This window comes from Pan paniscus, chromosome 6, assembly GCF_029289425.2.
Source record: "Pan paniscus chromosome 6, NHGRI_mPanPan1-v2.0_pri, whole genome shotgun sequence".
Taxonomy (NCBI): domain Eukaryota; kingdom Metazoa; phylum Chordata; class Mammalia; order Primates; family Hominidae; genus Pan; species Pan paniscus.
Window position 1 is genome coordinate 177,845,061 of NC_073255.2, and position 20,255 is coordinate 177,865,315.

The following is a 20,255-nucleotide window of genomic DNA, read 5'->3' on the forward strand; positions in this document are numbered from 1 at the left end:
ATTGGTGAGTAGAAGAAAGGGAGAAGCCCAGGTATTCCTCCCTTGTTCTCTGCCACAAGTAGCAACTCTAGCAACAGCTGCATCTGTTTCGTGGCTCCAGCTCTGGCCAGACAGGTGTCTCCATGGGTCCAGCTTCTGTTGGGCAAAGCTGGTTCCAGGTTTCAGGAAATACTTCTTCCTTTTTTGTTTCTTCAGCTAGGCTGCCCTTAGTCCCCACCAAGAGGGTCCCTTCCCAACCCCACCTTAGAGGGCTCTGCATATTCCAAACACACACAAATAACCGAACTGAAGAATTCATGGTTGCCTCTATGTCTTGAGTTCCTGCATCAGGTCTGCACGGCATGGACTGTGACCCTAAACTTCTGCTCTTCTGGTTAACACAGAATGGGCCCCAGGAAAGTGCTCTGAGATACCTCTTGGCCTGTATCCTCAAAACAAAAGACAACTGCATCTGAGTGCCATTAAGTGTTTTGGGTTGTGTTGCTGCTGATGTTGGGGGTGGATTCTGCTTTGACGTGCTGAGAGGATCTGAAGGTAGAAGCACTTAGACACAAAAGAGGACAAAATGATTAACTTGTCAATCTTTTCTCCCAGACAGCATGTGTTCAGTAGATTTTTGAATAAGGAAGTATAATTTCCCAGAAGGCATAAGTATCCATTTTCTGTCTTCCTTTGGTGTTCCAGTTCATGGTTCTGGAGTTACACGGGAATTAGGATGATATTTTGCAACAGTTGTACACGGTACCTGAGGACTGTTTTGCGATATTAAGCAATTCATGTTGCTCTTAACTATATTTCTTGACCCATTCTGAATTTTGGCCTAAAATACAGAAACATGCTAATGTCACATATCGTTCATAGTTTAATGTGTTACTAAGAGATGTGGCCTCAGCTTGAGCCAATAGTCGTAAAATTCTTTGGAGAAATTAAAAGATTATAGGTATTTATGCTATATCTTGAATCTATCCACAGACAAAGCACATTTAAATGTGATCTTATAGCCACTTGAAGACATATGATGGAAATTCTGACTAAAAAATGCTGCCAAAGTCATTAAATTTTATTTAGAAAATACATAAGGTATACTAGATATAAGATGTACCAGCTACCTGAAACAACAGATGATGCTCACATATAGAGCAAAATGTGGTCTTTGGTGGAAAAGGAAATCAGTTTTGGATTTGTGCTATCCACAATTCTTTGATGTGAACTATTGCTTGTTATTAATAATGTAAACAAAATAGGTAGGAGGTCCTGAAAGGGAGTCCTCCTTAAAAGGTTTCTGGCTTAGTTTCCTTTCTTTTGAGGATTTTTAACATATAAGCCAAACGAAATCCAAGGATTAAACTGAAAAAAAAAGTAAAAAAAAAAAATGTACAGAAACAAAAATCTGTAAAAATTAGATCTGTAAAATCTTAGATCTGTAAAAATTCAGATCTAAGTTTGGCAATTTCTCACTTAATTTTTAAAATATATTTTTAAATTTTAAAGAAAATGTTTTTCTCCAAATAGAAATGAACTGCATGTGAAATCAAAATGATATTCTAATAAAATATTAGGACATTAGAACAAGAAAATGAAAATGTTTTTATGACTTTAAATTAGTCAGGTGTGGTGGTGCATGCCTTTGTCTCAGCTACTTGGGAGGCTGAGGCATGAGAATGGCTTGAACAAGGCACATGTACCCTAAAACTTAAAGTATAATAATAATAAAATAAAAAAAAAGAAATATCCAGATTAGGCAAATCTAAAAAAAAAAAAAAAAAAAGAAAGACTTTAAAGGAGAAGATTAATTATCCCAAAGTAATGTCTATAAAAACTATTTTCCAATCATTATAGATCAAGATATGGTCTTGATTAAAGACTGATTTTAATAAATTAAGCAGTATGTTTTGATTTTTGGTCTCCTTTATCCTAGCATTGGAATATTTGAAAGATGAACTTAAGAAATGTTATATGGATCTAGATATTACTTTAAGAGATGGTAAAACAAAAAGGTATATATGATCGATCATGATTTATATGATAAAAGTAAAATATAATATTGTTCTGCACTATGAGCTTTTCATAGATGATTGTTACAGTGCTTGAAAATAACGTAAAATTTCAAAATAAGTATGCTTTAAACATTTTACCAATACTTCCAATAAAAGTGTTACTGCCTCAGTAGAGTGATATTTGTCCAAGTTGAAATTAATAATGCTAAAAAAACCTATCTGGCTGGGCATGGTAGCTCATGCCTGCAATCCCAGCACTTTGGGAGGCCAAGGTGAACAGATTGCTTAAGCCCAGGAGTTTGAGACCAGCCTGGGAGCCATGGTGAAACCCCATCTCTACTAAAAATATAAAAATTAGCCAAATGCGGTGGCATGCACCTGTAGTCTCAGCTTCTCAGGAGGCAGAGGTGGGAGGATCTCTTAAGCCTGGGAGGTCGAGGCTGCAGTGAGTTGTGATGGCACCACTGCAATCCAGCCTCTGCTACAGAGAGAGACCCTGTCTTGAAACAAAACAAAAAACGATCTAAAAATTACAATGAATCAAAAAGTTGTTAAGAACATTTGGCATTACCATCAATAGAAGTTATGTGAAAATCTTGATTATAGCAATAGGATTAATGATTTTTCTGGAGTAAACATCAAGAAAAATAAGAAAAAATATGTATAATTAGTTATGAATTATGAAATGCTTTTATTTTACTATGTATTTGAACATTGCTGGTTCACCAGCACATGCTATTTTGCCAACTTTTATTTATGCAAGAAACATAACTTGCTGGGCATGGTGGCTCATGCTTGTAATCCCAGTACATTGCGAGGCCAAGGCAGGAGGATTACTTGAGCCCAGGAGCTTGAGACCAGCCTGGGTAACATGGTGAAACCTCATCTTTACCAAAAATATGAAAATTAACCAGGTGTGGTGACACACGTCTGTAGTCCCATCTACTCAGGAGGCTGAGATGGGAGGATCAATTGAATCCAGGAGTTTGAGGTTGCAGTGGAGTACACTGCTGCACTCCAGTCTGGGTAACAGAATGAGACCCTGTCTCTATTAAAAAAAAAAAAAAAAACTAAAATAACTTTACATGTATTTATTTCAAAATTTTGTCATCATAAAGGTATTTGTAATATAGAAGGATAGAACACACTTTGATTTAACAATTTGTCATTTGACTTATTTTAAACATTGAGACTTATGGTATGTGGACCTTCATTTGTATGCTTGCCCTGGGGTCTCTCAATGTTGCTTTTAACCCAGGGTGCTAGTGGCTTCCTGCTGTCAACTTACTGTTGCCTACTTGGCTTTTTACCCTTTGATTTTGCACAAATAAGTAGATACATGTATATTTTCTTATGCTCCCTTTTTTTTCTGTATGAAAAGTAGAGTTATGGGTTGAAGTCCTAACCCCCAGTTCCTCAGAATGTGATCTTCTTTAGAAATAGTGTCATCATGGCAGGGTGCAGTGGCTCACGCTTATAATCCCAGCACTTTGGGAGGCCGAGGCGGGTGGATCACGAGGTGAAGAGATCAAGATCATCCTGGCCAACATGGTAAAACCCCGTCTGTGCTAAAAATACAAAAATTAGCTGGGCGTGGTGGTGTGCGCCTGTAGTCCCAGCTACTCGGGAGGCTGAGGCAGGAGAATCACTTGAACCTGGGAGGTAGAGCTTGCAGTGAGCCGAGATTGAGCCATAGCACTCCAGCCTGGCGGCAGAGCAAGACTCTGTCTCAAAAAAAAAAAAAAAAATCGCATAATCGTAGATGTAATTAATTAAGATAATTAAGATAGGTCAAACTGGAGTAGGGTAGGTCTCTATAGCAATATGACTGTTGTCCCCATAAGAAGAGGGAAATTTGGAGATGGAGATGCACAGAGGAGTGATGTGAAGATACACAAGAGGAGATAGTTATGTGATGACATGGGCAGACAAGTACAGAAGGATATCTGCTGGGTCATAGAGACATGTCTTTTTCATCTTAACAGTGACTCCAAATTGCCCTCTAGAGTGGCTCTATCAGCTCATGCTCCCACCAGAAGTGCATGAGAGCATGTTTCTCTATGCCCCAGCCAACACTTGATATTAACAGACATGTACATTTTTTTCCCCATCTGGTGGGTAAACAACAGTATTTTAAAAACATTTGCATTCTGTAGATTACTAGTGAGGTTTTTTTCGTATGTTAATTTTCCATCTCAATTTCTTCTTCTGTAAATTGTCTTTTTATAAACTTTGCACATTTTTTTCTCTTGTGTTGTTTTATTCCTACTAGTTTGAAATATTTCTTTATGTAGGAGATGATCTTATTCATTTAAAATTATCTCTAGTTTAGGAACACCTTTTACATATCAAGAATGTTTGTTGGGTTTAATTGGTGGTCTTTTTAGCTTCTAGTGAGATGATCAAATGATGTTTATTTGACCTGTTGATATGAGGCACCTGTAATTGTAAGGATCTTAAAAACCAGAGCAGTGAGATATTATGTGGGCAAGAGGAATGATACCAATGTGGAGCTTTCAAAACATGTTTAGAGGGTGTTTCTTTGAGAGTGAGGAAGTCATCGTTAGAGGCTAGGCTGAAGCCCTGGGCAGAGTCTTATAGAGATGTAAAAGGTCTGAACTTTACCGTACAGACAAGGTGAAACTACTGCAGAATTTTATTTTATTTTATTTTTAAGACAGACTCTCATTCTGTCACCCAGGCTGGAGTACAGCAGCATGATCTCCGCTCACTGCAGTCTCTACCTCCTGGATTCAAGTGATTCGCGTGCCTCAGCCTCCCGAATAGCTGGGATTGCAGGCCTGCACCACCATGCCTGGCTTATTTTTGTATTTTTAGCAGAGACGGGGTTTTGCCATGTTGGCCAGGCTGGTCTCGAACTCCCGGACTCAAGTGATCTGCCCTCCTTGGCCTCCCAAAGCTGGGATTCCAGGTGTGAGCCACTGTGCCCAACCCTACTACAGGATTTTAAAGGATAACTGTGGAATTTAAGAAGATTAATATGGTGGTGGGGTGGAGGAAGATGAGGAAGAAGAGAAGGAAGGTAGTTAAACTAATATGACTCTCTAAAGCTGACTTTTTTTTTTTTTTTTTTGATACTGAGTCTCACTCTGTCACCCAAGCTGGAGTGCAGTGGTGTGATCTTGGCTCACTGCAACCTCTACCTCCTGGGTTCAAGTGATTCTCCTGCCTCAGCCTCCCAAGTAGCTGGGATAACAGGCACCTGCCACCATGCCTGGCTAATTTTTGTATTTTTAGTAGAGATGGGGTTTCAACATGTTGGCCAGGCTGGTTTCAAACTCCTGACCTCAAGTGATACCCTGCCTCGGCCTCCCAAAGTGCTGGGATTACAGCCATGAGCCACCCTGCCCAGTCTTAAAACTGAGATTTAGAAAGAAGATCTGCATGAGAAAAGAAAGATACCTGTTCGCCCATAAATACTAGCATGTCATTGACCTGGGAACTGTGTCAGGAGGGCTAGAGCTCAAAATAACTTTTGGGTTACAAATAATGTCCAAATTGTGCAAAGTTAATTATGAAAAAAGAAATAAGAATATGTAGGGAAACTTTGCTCTAGACAAATGATGTATTTTTTTTTTTTTTTTGAGGCAGGGTCTCTCACTCTGTTTTCCAGGCTGCAGTACAGTGGTGCCATCATGGCTCACCACAGCTACGACCTCCCAGGCTCAAGTGATCCTCCTACCTCAGCCTCCTGAGTAGCTGGGACCACAGGTGCATGCCGCCACACCCAGCTTTGTAGACATAGGATCCCACTATGTTGCCCAGGCTTGTCCAAACTCCTGGGCTCAAGCAATCCTCCCACTTTGGTCTCCCAAAGTGCTGTGATTAGAGGTGTGAGCCACTGCACCTGGCCAAATTGTGTAATATTAATATTGATATGTGGCAGAGAGAAAGAACATCTCATCAACTTATTTTGCTTTCAATTGACAATGTCAAAGAGAGATTTTCAGGCCGAAGGTGTGGTATAGTGTAGAACAATATGGTAACTGAAGGCAGTTCAGAAGGGGTGAAGAAATTGGAGGAAAACATCTGTCTGCTCCAGGTGAACTGTGTTCCAGGAAATGGAGAGAACTTTGAATGATGTCTCAACCTTTGTCGGTGACTTTAGAGAGAGCTTGCAGAATGTTAATGTTGCTTTAAAAAAGGGAGTGGGTGGGTGTGAACAAATGAAACGCCAAATTTGAAAAATGCAGATTTCACAAATCACAGATCAATGACCTTAATGCCATTTTGGAGCAAGATTCTAGGAATGGCTTAAGAAGGGGATGACTTATGGGCTCCCAGAAGAGGAAGTGAGGATCATTAGAACTCCACAAAGGTCATATAAGAACATGACAGACTTACCAAATTTTCTTCATAGGTTTACATGACTTCTAGATGAAGGAGGTATTAGCTAAAAGGAACACTAACAACCAGAAAGTATCAGAAACCAGAGAAGAGCAATCACAAGAATGAACAAGGGGTATTTAGTCTGGAGGAAAGAAGGTGTAGGAAGAACATGATGACTGATGTCAAGGGCAAGAAGGACCACTAAATGGAAGACAAATCAGGCCTCATCTGTGGGCCTCTAGAAAGCAAAAACAAAAGCCAATGAGTATAATTATACAGACTTAGGAGAAAGCTCAGTATAGGGAAGAACTGTGTAGCTACTTTCACTGTCTGAAGTGGAGTGGGCTGCTTGCAGACAAAGTGATTCCCCCATCACTTCAAGTGTGCAAGCAGAAGCTGGTCATTCACTCTTTGGAAAATGTTGTAAAAGAGATTCATGCATTATTACATGTGTGTTTGACTCTAAAGACTCTTCTGATTTTGAGATCCTATGATCTGGGATGGTGTTGGTGCAAATGGGAAGAAATAGGTTGGAAACACAAAGATGGTGATGCTATAGCTAGCAGAGTGGAAGGAATCGGAAGCAGGCAGTAGGAAGAAACTTAGATCACCCAATTAAGAAAAGATAGTCATGCAACCGTCTTAGCCCCGAGGACCAGGATCATCCCGTAATAATATAGGGCTGCCCAAGGTAATTGCACTTCAAAGGAGGCCATGAATCAATAACTTTATAGGATTTTTGGGATTTCATCAAGGACAAACATTTCAAAATAGAATTTTAATGATGTTCAGTAAAGAGGAGGATAGTGTACCATTTGGGTTGCCACTGCAAGCAGGGCCCGAAATACAGGACTGCTGAGGACCTTGGGGAGTGGGCCAGGCACATCCTTGGAAGCAGGCCTCAGGTACAGGCCAGGAGAAACTAGATGGGTGGCACAATGGAAGAGGAAGGAAAGATAAGGACAAAATAAACAGGTACATTTACTAGGAATGAACAACTGCCTGGACTGCCAGTGGTCTCAGGGGCACCCCCTTCAGCCGGGTTTAAGAAGAGAGGAAAGCTGGAAACCAGGAGACTGGGGCTTGAAGGCCCCCTGTGCCCTGATTTCGCGAGTGACCTTGTAGATGTCATTTCACCCCTTTTCTACCTCCCTGTTATCAAATGCAGGCAGCTTGTTAGCCTAAAAGTGCTCTCGACTTTAGTGAAGAAGATAACTTTAGAAATTTAAGATGTTGTCTGCATGAGTGCAAAGTGTTTGCGCTTATTTGTTTCTCTATTTTCAAGGTTGGGGGAGGGTGCACTGGTTAAGGGGGGTGGGTAGAAAGGAAGATTAGAAGACACTGGGGCCAAAGTCACTTGACTCCATCTCGACATCCTAGGGCAGCCAGAGGGCAGAGATCTGGCCAAGGGCGCATGCCTGCAGTCCCTCGACCAGCCGGGCACCAGAGAATCCAGCGGGCCTCCTCAGGCTCTGCTGTCCCTTGGGCAAATCCCATTGCAGAATCCAGGGGTGAAAAGCGAAAGCGAGGCACGCCCCTCCCCCACTAGATGGCACTGAAACGCCTCGTTCGCGCTTTTCAAAATGCAGGAAGGGCGGGGGAGAGAGAGAGAGAGAGAGGGAAAAAAAAAAAAAGACAAAAAGAATATGGTGGAGGTGCGCTCATTTTGGCTCACAAGCCCCGTTGTGCAAAGCAGGGTATCAGACACTCTCTTTTTCCCCAGGGCAACTCTTTACCCGGCAATGCCGTACCTCGACTTTGGGGTGAGGGTGAAAACGAGGGGTGAGCGTTAGAGTGAAAAACCCAGCGTTTGATGCCGGGAGGGAGGGTCCCAGCCTTTGCGGCGCCGTCTCACGTGAGCAGAGCAGGGGGGCTGAAGTTGGGATGAAGCGGGGCTTGCCTGGGGCCCACCCGCTCAAGGTCTGGGGTCCGGCGCTACCTGCCAGAGCCCCTGCAGAGCCTAAATCCAGCGGCCACCCTTACAAAATGACAAACCCTGCATCGAGGTTTCTTTTAACCCCACCTTCCCTCAACGCTCGAGCTCTCCAGCGTTTTCAAAATATCTACTAACCGACCATCCCCCATCCACCATTAAATTTCTCTCCTTGTCTTGAGTCGATCAGCCAAATTTCTTCTTTCTGTTCCTGCCGAGGAGGGAGGGCAGGTGGAGGTGGGTGTGTGTCGGGGTGCCTGGCTCTGGCTTGGGACTGGACTGGGGCTGGCCGGATAACTCCGCAGCCGCTCTCAGCTCAGTCCTGGGTGGAAACGCCTGTAGCTTGCAAGGTAGCGCCTGTGGCTTTCTGGGGAAAAAAAGATCAAATGCCTCCCAAGACACCAGCGACCCAAACCGGGGATGCAGGGAGCTCGCTTGGCCCCTTTGAAGGCCGACTCCGCAATAAGCAGTTTTTCCTTTAAATAACTGTAGTGGATTTGAGAGAATTTTCCATGGCTGAAAAGAGAAACAGGAGCTGTAGGCAACATCCCTAAATTTATAATAATGCATGTAAACATGCTACATACCACATATATGTATATGTGCATAAATATGGATGTGGTTGGGCACATACCTATCTAGACACCATTGACTTGCCTGGTCAAAGAATAAGACTTAGACATTTCGTGCCTGGGAAATGGTGCAGTTTATCTTTAAGGAGACTAGAAAAATAAGAGATGAGGCTCACGTTGCACGGATGACATCACTAGCTTTTGGCTGCGCGCTCGGTGTTCTCGTCTGTGGGTTTTAGCCAAGGCTGCAGCTACCCGCGCCCGACGAGAGAGCGCGGCAGCGGCTTCCTCCGGCGCCCGCACCCGGGCAATGCGATTTCCCCAGTCCCCTGGGCGCAGCCTGGGCTCTCGCGCCTCCCGGGCACCAGCCGAGCCTGCGAGGCCTCGGAGCCGCCGCGGCTAGAGGAGGAGGCGACGAGGGGAAGCCGAGTGACCCAGCCTCCCTCCCCCATCCTCTCCCCATTCATCTCGGCGACCACCGCGCGCCGGGAGCCGGATCGTGGGACGCCGAGGCCAGGACGGGATTCTCTGCACGCTGTCGAGTGAACCGGCATCTCGGCGCCCGGGTGGGCTGCGAAGAAAATGGTGCAATCTGAGAGCGACTGAGCCCAGCTGGGCAGAGCAGACGGGGTGCCAGAGTGCCAAGGGCTCAGGTGGCTGGAGAAAGGGGCGGATTGTTTGGAGGGGCCGGGACCGGGGTTTTCTTCGGTGCCTGCGGCATTTTCTTTGCACCTGGGCGGCAGGCTCCCGGGGCTCCCGGGTGCCAGATGAAGTGAGGCGGAGGCGTCGCGGGAGAGCCGGAGGCGTCGCGGGAGAGCCGGAGGCGTCGCGGGAGAGCCGGGTCCGGAGGCGGCCGGGTGGACACTCCAGGCAGAAGACGGCGCTGGGAAGAGCTGCGTGACGCTCGGGGGCTGGCGGCTGGGCCGGCAGCGCGCCGTGGCGGCGTGACCTGTCCATGGTGTTGAAGGCGCGGTGGGCCGAGCCCCTAGCGCCGCGCGCAGTGAGCGCTGCCTGCTGCGCCCTCCGCCGCGCAGCCCGCCCCTCGCGTCCGCCAGCAGCCGCCCAGTCTCCGCAGACCCCAGGCCGGGTCTCGTCCGGTAACGCCGCCCGGGTGAACACGCTGTCGGCCCGAGGGGCCGTCTGAATGGCGATGCCAGAAGCAGGGCACCGGGGAGCTCGCGGGGAAAGGTCGGCCGAGAGCGTGCGTCCGCGGGGAGTGCGCCTCTGAGCGCAGCACGCGGGTCAGAAGGAGCAACCGACCTGCTGGTGACCAGAGAACGGAGATTTTAAGAGGACCCTACCCAAAGAGGAAGAACATTTCTGGGTGCGCGCCCCAGGTCTTTGCTTGCAGACGGGCAGGGGGAGAGGCTCTGAGCCAGAGACCTAGGAGGGACTCCGAGAAGCCGGCCCCAGCACCTGGAGGTTTCTTTCGCCCGCCGGCCGCATCCGGGGCGTTCTACTTCACCCGGTGGTCCAGTGGCGCCTCCTGACAGCACCCCCCGTCCCCCTCAGAGAGACAGGCGAGTTCTGTCCCGTCACCATCCTGCACAAAGAAGCCCCACCGCAGCCGAGGACACTTGGCATTTAGTTTCCGGCCCGAGGGCAGCGGCGCCCGAAGCCGGGCTGGGAGCCGAGGCGGCTGCTTCGGGGCAGTCGCTTCCTGCGGGGCGGGGAGGGGGCGGGAGGCGGCCGCGCTGGGTTCGCCGCCGCCGGAGGCTGCACCTGCCTCAGAGGATGCCCAGGAACCCGCGGGAGCCTCTCCGGATCAGAACTTTTTAGGCCGCCCGCCCCCATCCCCGCAGTCCCCGGGCCGTGCTCCGGTAGGCGGGGGCCGAGAGGGCGCCGCGGCGCGAGTCCCTTTCCTGCCCCCTCCCCCAGCTCGGCCGCCCGCCGCTTTGTTCCGGGTGCGGCGAGGGAAGGCGAGGCTGCGGCGGATCATGCCCATGGTGTAGCCGCCAAGCGGAGGCATGGCTGCCGGAAGGTTACTGCTCTACACTGGCCTCTCGCTAGCGCTCTGCGCCCTCGGCATGCTGGCCGTGGCCATCTGCTCGGACCACTGGTACGAGACGGACGCCAGGAAGCACAGGGACAGGTGCAAGGCCTTCAACACCCGCCGGGTCGACCCCGGCTTCATTTACAACAATAACAACAACTTGCCGCTCCGGGCGAGCCGCTCGCGCCTGGACCGCTGGGAGGGCAAACTCCTCCGGGCCCGGAATCGCCGGCAGCTGTTCGCCATGAGCCCCGCGGACGAGTGCAGCCGGCAGTACAACTCCACCAACATGGGCCTCTGGAGGAAGTGCCACCGGCAGGGTTTCGACCCCGAGATCGCCGCCCTCATTCGGAGAGGTAAGCGCCGGGCGCAAGGCGTGGCGCTGCGGAGAGCCCGGCGCCTTTAGGCCCCGCAGCCCCTCGCGTCTCCTTCCCAGGCCACAGGCTATCAGGTCTCTGGGTTCCAGGCGGTCCGGTTATCCAGGCCTGGCTGAGCCTCGGGGCCAGGACTTGCCTCCCAATAGCTGTTAATGAAGCTTGGTACAGGCTTAACTCTCTCCCCTGCCTCTCCTTTCGCGCGTCTCTGTCGGGATTCGAGTGGAACCTCATGGTCCAGGGTTCTTATCCAGGATAATGCTTCATCAGCCTCTGAGAAGAAGGGAATCTGGAACGTTGTTTGTGGTCTTAAAGGAAGCCCTTTAGGAGTCATGTGTCAGGGGTAGACAGGTCCCTAATTTTTGCTGAACTGATTTAATCAAGGAAAATTGGGGGAAACATTTCACAGAGAAGGCCTTATTCATACCAGAAACGTTTGCTGAGCGCTATACTATACCAGATATGGTGTAGGCACTGGTCATATAAACATCAATAAATCACAGCCCCTGTCCTGTAAGCAGCTCCAAGCCAGCTGACCAGCAGCATCATATCACAATTCTTTATGTCTCCTTCTGAAACAGTGGTTGACTGTAGTGACTTCTGTGCATCGAATATCAACAAGGTCTAATAAGTAAAAAAAAAAAAAAAAAATAGTTCTTTCAGTAACATCAAAGTGGGCATGTCAGAGAAAAAAAAATAAGATTTTCAGAAAATGTATATAAAAATTCCCAAAGTGTACGTCAAAACACAAAACAAGCTGCATTTGCTAATGATAAAAATTTATTTGATACTTTAATATGATCACATTACTTAAAAAATTCTGCTTATCTGATGGAATTTGTAAACCTTGTGTGATTTATACTTTGGAAACCATCCTGTTGTCAACCCACTGGAATATTGCTTGAATGTGTATTAAAACTGCTCTGGAGAAAGGAATATGTTCTCTTCTATGGTAGCTACATCCTAGGAAGATGTGCAGATTTTATGAGTCTGGTTTTTTTCCCCTTGTGTTTCATTCTCTTTAACTATTAAATGGTGATGTCAAGGTGACAAAGATACTATTATTTGCAAAGTTTTTAAGGCCAAGATATAAAAGCAGTTCTTAGTGTCTCATTATAATGCTGTGAGGTTTGCTGCTGTATTAAAATAATATTTATGAGAACTGATGTTCTTTGATGGATACAAGTGTGCAATTGATCAGAAAAAATTGTTAATTTGCAAAAAAGTCAAGTGTTTAAGAATGACAAGCAGTGGGTCTGGTCTAGGTGGCCAGCTCAGATTTAGGTGAGGTGGCTTCAGAGACAGAATCTATCTGTTTGTTTTGTAGCTTCTTTAGAATGACTAGGGATTTTAGCTGATTTTGTCATTGGTGTGTTAATACAACCAATATCCCATTTGCTTCACAATTGGGTTCTTATTGGAACCAGGTGACCCATTTGGAGCACTACCACTTTGTAAAGATGTACAGAATATTAGGGGAGTCCAGAAGAGACCAACTTGGGTTTGGCTGCCAAGGCAGGAAAACAAGAGGGCCTAGAATAGTTTTTGACAATGAGTGACCTTATAACAGTGTTGAGATTCTCAGATTTATAAAGTGTTATTTTATCCATGATTTTCTGCTTTCTTTAAAATTGAAATGAGAGGAAGTTAGCTGAAATGTGAGGGAGAATTCATGTTAATAATGAACAGCAAACACTGGGAGAATTTGTTGAAGGATATTCTTACTTTTCCTTCCTTGAGTGCCTTCTAGAATAAGAGAGGTATCCCTTCTTGTGTTGGTTAACCCCACTTAGAGAAAGGGGGATGGAATTCATGGTTTCTGGCGGTTCCATTCAGAGCTTTGATTCCCTGTTGCTCTGCTTGGCAGTCTGACTAGAAAGGTTGACTTGGTCTGTGCACCGGAGGGGTTGGTTGCCATAGTGACATGTTCTTCCGGTGAAGCTGGAAACAGAGACAGGGAAAGGGATAGGGGAAGAATGTACAACATTTTGATTTTGTATCGACTGATTTTTAATTGCAGCAACAGAAAATGGACATGGCACAGCAGGGGTATTGAATACACTGATACCTAGAGTTGGCAGGGCATTGTATTTCACTTGAACTAATGGAAATGGTGTTCCCCATCGCCCAAAATACAGCAATCACTGTCAGCGGCAAGCACCCGCTTACCATGGCTGTTTCTGTCCATTTGACATTCTTGTTAGGTATTATTGAGATAGATGACATGCCAACCTTACAAATCTTGAGAGAGTTAAGGTCACTATCTTCATTTTTAACCTCAAAACACACTCTTTGAAAACCAGATCTTCCTTTTCTGAGCAGCAATAGACACATTTTGGAAATAAGTGCATGTTATATTAGTAGAATTCACAAGCAATTCCAATAACATATAGAACACAATTTTTACACTTAGTGTTCCTCTTAGATGGGCAGATTTTATAAGGAAGTTAAAAAGAGAAACTGATATCCCTATATTTAAATGAGACATTTTAGAAAAAGATGTTTATCTCACATTATTCATTAGAAACCGCAAAAGAGATCTCAGACCTCTGTCTTCTTTGAAATATCTACTTTGATTAAAATTCTGGAAGATATGTAATGGGCAAGGGAAAAAGAAAACCAGAGAAAAGACTTTAAAATCTGTTAATATATAGGAAAATTAGAGACTTATCTAAATGATCTAAAGAACTTAGTTATTTGTTAAATCGATGTTCATTACATTAGAAAGTGCTATTTGTGCATTTCAACATAAAACCACATAATTAATAAGAAAACGAACATCAAATCTATGTCTGATTTGAAGGTAAAGTCCTCTGGATTCATATTCATTCTGAAATCCATTCCCCTCCAGGACCTTCTGTCATGCTGTACCCACACGTATGCATTTCTCATCACTGTGTATTCATTTGTTTGCATTATTAAACTGTAAGTTCCTAGAGGTCAGGAAAGACCATCATTTGTTAAATACATTCACCAGATGCTTGGTATTTGGGAAATATTTCATACAAATTAGGTTCACAGAAATGTATCCATCCGAGCTTATTCTAATTATAGAAACACTTGTGTGAGAATTTAAGTAAAAAATTAGAAAATCGTGATTGGAAAATATGAAACAGTGTGGCTGTCAGGCCCGGTTAATATTGCAACAAATGCTACATAATCTATGAAGGGACGATTTCTTGAGCTTTGCCAAAGAATAAGGAAAACAGACAATTCTGTTTTGGATAACATGTCACTAAGCAGACACATATCACTTGTGGACATTATTTTTTATCATGGATAAGGTTTTAATTATTTCCTTCTTGGGGGTAAGATTGGATATAGGGTACAGCAAGGGTAGATTACCCTGAATTCCCATTTGTTGGCATCCATGACAAGTCTTAAATCAGGTCCTTTTGTCTTCTTGCTTTTAAATCTCATCCATGTCTCCCTAGTAAGTGACTGCAGGCACTGGGGACAGATCAGTGACAAGATCAGTTTCTGAAATCCAAGAGACTTCCAGACCCTTAGGAGGAGGAGTTATAGGTAGGATTTTGTTCTAGGGAACTCTAAGGGGAAAATTATATTATTTGGTTTGTACTAAAATATTATATTGATATAGTTTGAAATAAGTAGAACTTCAACTGATACTCTAAGAACTTTTTATTATTTGAAAATTGGCCTTATAATAGACTTTGACTTAAAGAGTTCCCATAATCACAGAGTGGTTGTCAATACTCCAAAAGTAATTTTAAGAAAACATTCACATATTTAAAAATTAATAATGGGATCAGCAAATATTTACTACACATGTATTGTGTTATGGGCACACATCGCTAGGATGAAGAAATGCATAAGATCTGGTCCTCAGAATTTGCATAGTCTGTTAGTGTCAGAGAAAATAGGTTACAACTACAGGATGATGAGAGCAGCAACAGAAACAGATGCAGAGGAACACAGAGAAAGTGATGGTGGATTGTGTCGGCAGTAGCGGGAGGTAGGCAGGAGGAGGTTAGGGAAAGTTGTCCTGAGGAAATGAAATCTGAACAAGATGTTTGATAAGGTTTGGAGGTGGATGTGGAGGAAGGATATTTCAGGCAATGGGCCAGCATATGCACAGCCATAGAGGTGTGGAACAGCAGTTTGGCCTTGTGAGTGTTGATTTCTGGGGCAAGGAGAAGGAGCAGACCAGGAGCTGGAGAGCAGCCATGGACCAAGTCAGGGAGCTCGTATATCAAATCCCCTACAGCTATGCTGCCCAGCTGGGGAGCCACAACCCACATGTGGCTGTTCAAGTTAACAATAACCAAAGTTAAATAAAATAGGCTGGGCACAGTGGTTCACGCCTGTAATCCCAGCACTTTGGGAGGCCGAGGCAGGTGAATCACTTGAGGTCAGGAGTTCGAGACCAGCCTCGCCAACATGGTGAAACCCCATCTCTAGTAAAAATACAAAAATTAGCTGGGCATGGTGGTGTGTGTCTGTAATGCCAGCTACTCAGGAGGCTGAGGCAGGAGAATCTGCCTGCTTGATACAGCTTGAACCTACGAGGTAGAGGTTGCAGTGATCTGGTATCATGCCATTGCACTCCAGCCTGGGTGACAGAGCGAGACTCTGTCTCAAAAAACAAACAAACAAAAATTATTTCCTTAGTTATATTGGCCACATTTCAAATGTTCAGTAGCCGTATGTGCCTACTGGCTATTGTATGGGACAGTGCAGATTACAGTGAACATTCCCACCATCGGAGAAAATTCTGTTGGACAGCGCCACGCAGAGCCTATAGCCTCTAAAAGAACCAAGCACATAACTTTGTTTCACATGAGTATAATTCCATGATAACTTGGGTTTAAATTTAAGTATATCATTCTACACTTTAAGAAACTTTGCTACTTGAATATATTGGGCAGAAGGCTTTAGTTCATGGTCAATTATGGTAAATCTATATTTTAATTTTCTATCATCAACTCACAGAATTCTCACAAGCTTCTCCCTTCTTCCCTCCTGCCCTCTCCATCTCCATTAAACATCACTTGCAAAGTTGGTGGGGTGGGAAAGAGATTAATGATAATTATAGCCAATCTTGATGACAGGTCTCTCCTAAAAGTTTTATATGTATTAGCTAATTTATTGTTCATAATAACCCTAGGAAGTATAAGTATTATTTTAAATTCTCATCCTAAAGTTGAGGGAACTGAGGCACAGAAAGGTAAGATAACTTGTGAATTCTCACAGTTAGGAAACAAACGTGTCAGAATTTGAATTCTGGCTCCGGATGTGGGAACTCACCCACCACACTCTACCATCATCTTAGAATCTATCGGGGCAGGAGTGAGGTGGAGAAGAAACTGGGATATTGATTCCACAAATTGAGAATAAAAAGGAAATAATACTCTTGGAATCTCAATTCTAAATTGAAGTAATGAGAGTGGCTCACACACCCTGTTTTGAAGCTCACTGACCAAAGTGCATACACATTTTGTCATATAACTTTTGCTTATTTACTTCGCTTGCTGTGGTAGATGCTGAAATTATAGACATGAAGGACACATTCATTCATTCAACAAGTATTTATTGAGGGCCTTTGGGCTGTGCATCAGGTACAGTGTTGGACCAAATGGAGAAGCTTACATTCCAGAGGGGAGAGACAGACAATAAATAAATACTCACGGCTGGGCACGGTGGCGCACGCCTGTAATCCCAGAATTTTGGGAGGCTGAGGAGGGCGGATTACGAGGTCAAGAGATTGAGACCATCCTGGCCAACATGGTTGAAACCCTGTGTCTACAGAAAATACAAAAATTAGCTGGGTGTGGTGGCGCATGCCTGTAATCCCAGCTACTCGAGAGGCTGAGGCAGGAGAATGGCTTGAATCCAGGAAGCGGAGGTTGCAGTGAGCCGAGATCGTGCTACTGCACCCCAGCCTGGGTGATAGAGTGAGACTCCATCTGAAAAAAAATACTCATAGAGTAAAAATAATATCTAATATATGAATCGTGTAATATAGCACAGGGTAATGGGCACCATGAAGGTCTGCCCTTACTAAGCGCAAAGGGGAAGAATGACAAGTAAGGCAAAAATGAAATGCAGTCATGTGCCCCGTAACATTTTGGTTAAAGACAGACTGCAGTGGTCTCATAAGGTTATCATGGAGCTGAAAAATTCTTATGGCCTAATGACATCATAGATGTCACAGTGCAGCAACCCATTACTCCTGTGTTTGGGTTGAGGCTGGTGTAAACAAAGCTACTGCACTGCCGGCGGTATAGAAGTCTAGCACAAACAATTATGTACAGTATGTAATACTTGATAATAAAATGACTGTTACCGGTTTATATATTTACTATGCTATACTTCTAATCATTGTTTTAGAGTGTACTCCTTCTGCTTATAAAAAAAAGTTAACTGTAAAACAGCCCCAGGCGGGTCCTTCAGGAGGGATTCCAGAAGAAGGCATTGTTATCATAGGAGGTGACAGCTCCATGTGCGCCATTGCCCCTGAAGACTTTCCAGTGGGCTAAGATGTGGAGGTGGAAGACAGCGAGATTGATGATCCCAACCCTCTGCAGGCTTAGGCTAATGTGTGTGTGTGTGTCTTAGTTTTTAACAAAAACGTTTCAAAAGTTGAAAAATAAAAAATTTTATAAACAGAAAAAAGCTTATAGGATAAGGATATAAAGAAAGAGGCTGGGTGCAGTGGCTCACACCTGTAATCCCAGCACTTTGGAGGTTGAGGTGGGCAGATCACCTGAGGTCAGGAGTTCGAAACCAGCCTGGCCAACATGGTGAAACCCCGTCTCTACTAAAAATACAAAAAATTAACCAGGCATGGTGGCACATGCCTGTAATCCCAGCTACTTGGGAGGCTGAGGCAGGAGAATTGCTTGAACTTGGGAGGTGGAGGTTGTAGTGAGCTGAGATTGCGCCATTGCGCTCCAGCCTGGGTAACAATAGTGAAACTCCATCTCAAAAAAAGAAAAAAAAAAGAAAGAAAATATTTCATACAGTTGTAAAGTTAAAAGAATTAAAAAGTATATAAAGTAAAAAATCTACAGTGAGCTGAGGTTATTGTTGAAGAAAGAAAAATATTTTGTATACGTTTGGTGTAGCCTAAGTGTACAGTATTTATAAGGTCTACAGTAGTGTACAGTAATGTCCTAGGACCTCACTTTCACTCGCCACTCACCTCTCACTCACTGACTCACCCAAAGCAACTCCCAGTTTTCTAAGCTGCATTCATGGTAAGAGTCTCCACAGGTGTATCATTTTATGTCTTCTCTACTGCATTTCGACTGCATCTTTCCTATGTTTAGAAACACAAATACTTACCATTGTGTTATAATTGCCTACAGTATTCAGTACAGTAACATGCTGTTCAGGTTTATAGCCTTGGAGCAATAGGCTATACCACATAACCTTGGTGTGTACTAGGCTACACCATCTAGGTTGTGGAAGTACACTCTGATGTCTGCATGATGACAAAATTGCCTAACGATGCATTTCTCAGAACATATCCCTGTTGTTCAGTGACATGTGACTGTAGTTCCATACAAGGAGGCTTTGGGTGTTGCAGGGAAAGGAGGTGGTAAACCTAATATAGACTGGAGTTCAGGGGGTTTCATTAGCTGAGGGGCCTCCACAGGCTCTTTCTTTCTGCATTCTTTATTGAATTCCTAGAGGGCAGGAACTGTTTAATGTCTAAAACACACTTGGGGTCCTGTACTTAGTAGGTTCTGAGAAACTGTTTGCTGATTAAAAAACTTAAGACATACTCACCTTCAAAGAAACACATGCAAACATCCATAGTCTTGTATACATGATGTGCACCTCCTTGTGTATACGCCATGTGTATGCCCATATGTAATAAATAAACACTCATAGTCCCACCTCTCCTCCTCAATCATCCTAAAACTCAACTAACCAGTGAGAGTCAATGATTCAAGAAGAAAACCTGTGACTTACTGGGCAAATGAATGGATGGAGTAAAGAGATGTGTTTTGAGCACCTGCTGTGTGCAGAGCTCTTTGCTACGTGTGGAGGGAGAACAAAAAGGCATGGTTGGTTCCTGTCCTAAGGGAGCTTACACTCCAGCTTATGGTTTCCCAAGTTCATTGTCATGTGCAGTGGTATCAGGTGCTTCCTCAGGAGGTCTTACCTGCATCAATTGGATAAGGAATCAACTAGTCAGAGAATGCAGGAGTGAGCTCTTTTTATTGAGTCAACAAAGTCTAGAGCCTTTTTTTCTGTTGAAGAGGTCAGTTTATTTATTCTTTTACTGTAGGGTCAATTAGAGGATCAATACTGTATATTCCACTTCGGATTGTCCGTTGAAAACATTTCCCCCTCTTTGCTATTAGTAAGTAATCCTAGGCCTTCAGGCAGAATGCTAAACACACTCTGGGTTAGTTTGACCCATCATACACAGACACGCACACCTCCCCCCACACACATCGAGATGTTAGATGTTACAATCACAAGCGTCTATTTAGATGCAGATATGTTTGTAACTTACTACTCCCAAACAATCCACAGAGAGAGGAGGAAGGGTGTGACTTGGTGAATGAATAGATGGAAAAATCATCCTAATGTCTTGATTGCTGTTTTCGAGAGAATTCATATATTCTCTTATATGACTTATTTTCTCATATGTAAAATAATGTGTTTAGATTCTATAAACTCCAAGCCCTTTCATACTTTTACATTTGATGAGAAAGTTAGATTTAGGTGTCAAAGAGTAGATAATAGGTACATGGTTGAGGGAGGGTGAAAAGAGGGGCAAGGCAAAAGTTGATGGGGGGTGGGAAGAGAAAGAGGGAGGGAGGGAGAGAGAGAGACAGACAGACAGACAGACAGACAGACAGATGTGAGAGACAAAGCAATTTCTAAAGAGATCATCCTGGGTTCTAGTTTGCAATAGGAATAGCTAATTTCTTACCGCTCTAAAAACATGTAATAAAAACGAACTTTTCCTCTTTCAAATGGCTTGAAATGTGATTTGCAGTTCAGGGTTTAAAATGAAAAACCTAAGAGAAAGGTGATGACAGGTGCACAACACTG

At 44.3% G+C, this 20,255-nt stretch overlaps 1 protein-coding gene across 1 annotated transcript in view; it reads left to right on the top strand.

Annotated features, from left to right (window-relative positions):
• The first annotated feature begins 10,136 nt into the window (after positions 1 to 10,136).
• The window catches only part of TMEM178B (transmembrane protein 178B), a 406,747-nt gene continuing 396,628 nt past the window's right edge, over positions 10,137 to 20,255 (top strand). The window contains exon 1 of the mRNA XM_003813383.6: positions 10,137 to 11,201. Within this exon, the coding sequence (XP_003813431.1) occupies positions 10,820 to 11,201 (382 nt within the window). The 5' untranslated portion in view covers positions 10,137 to 10,819. The remainder of the gene's footprint in view (positions 11,202 to 20,255) is intronic.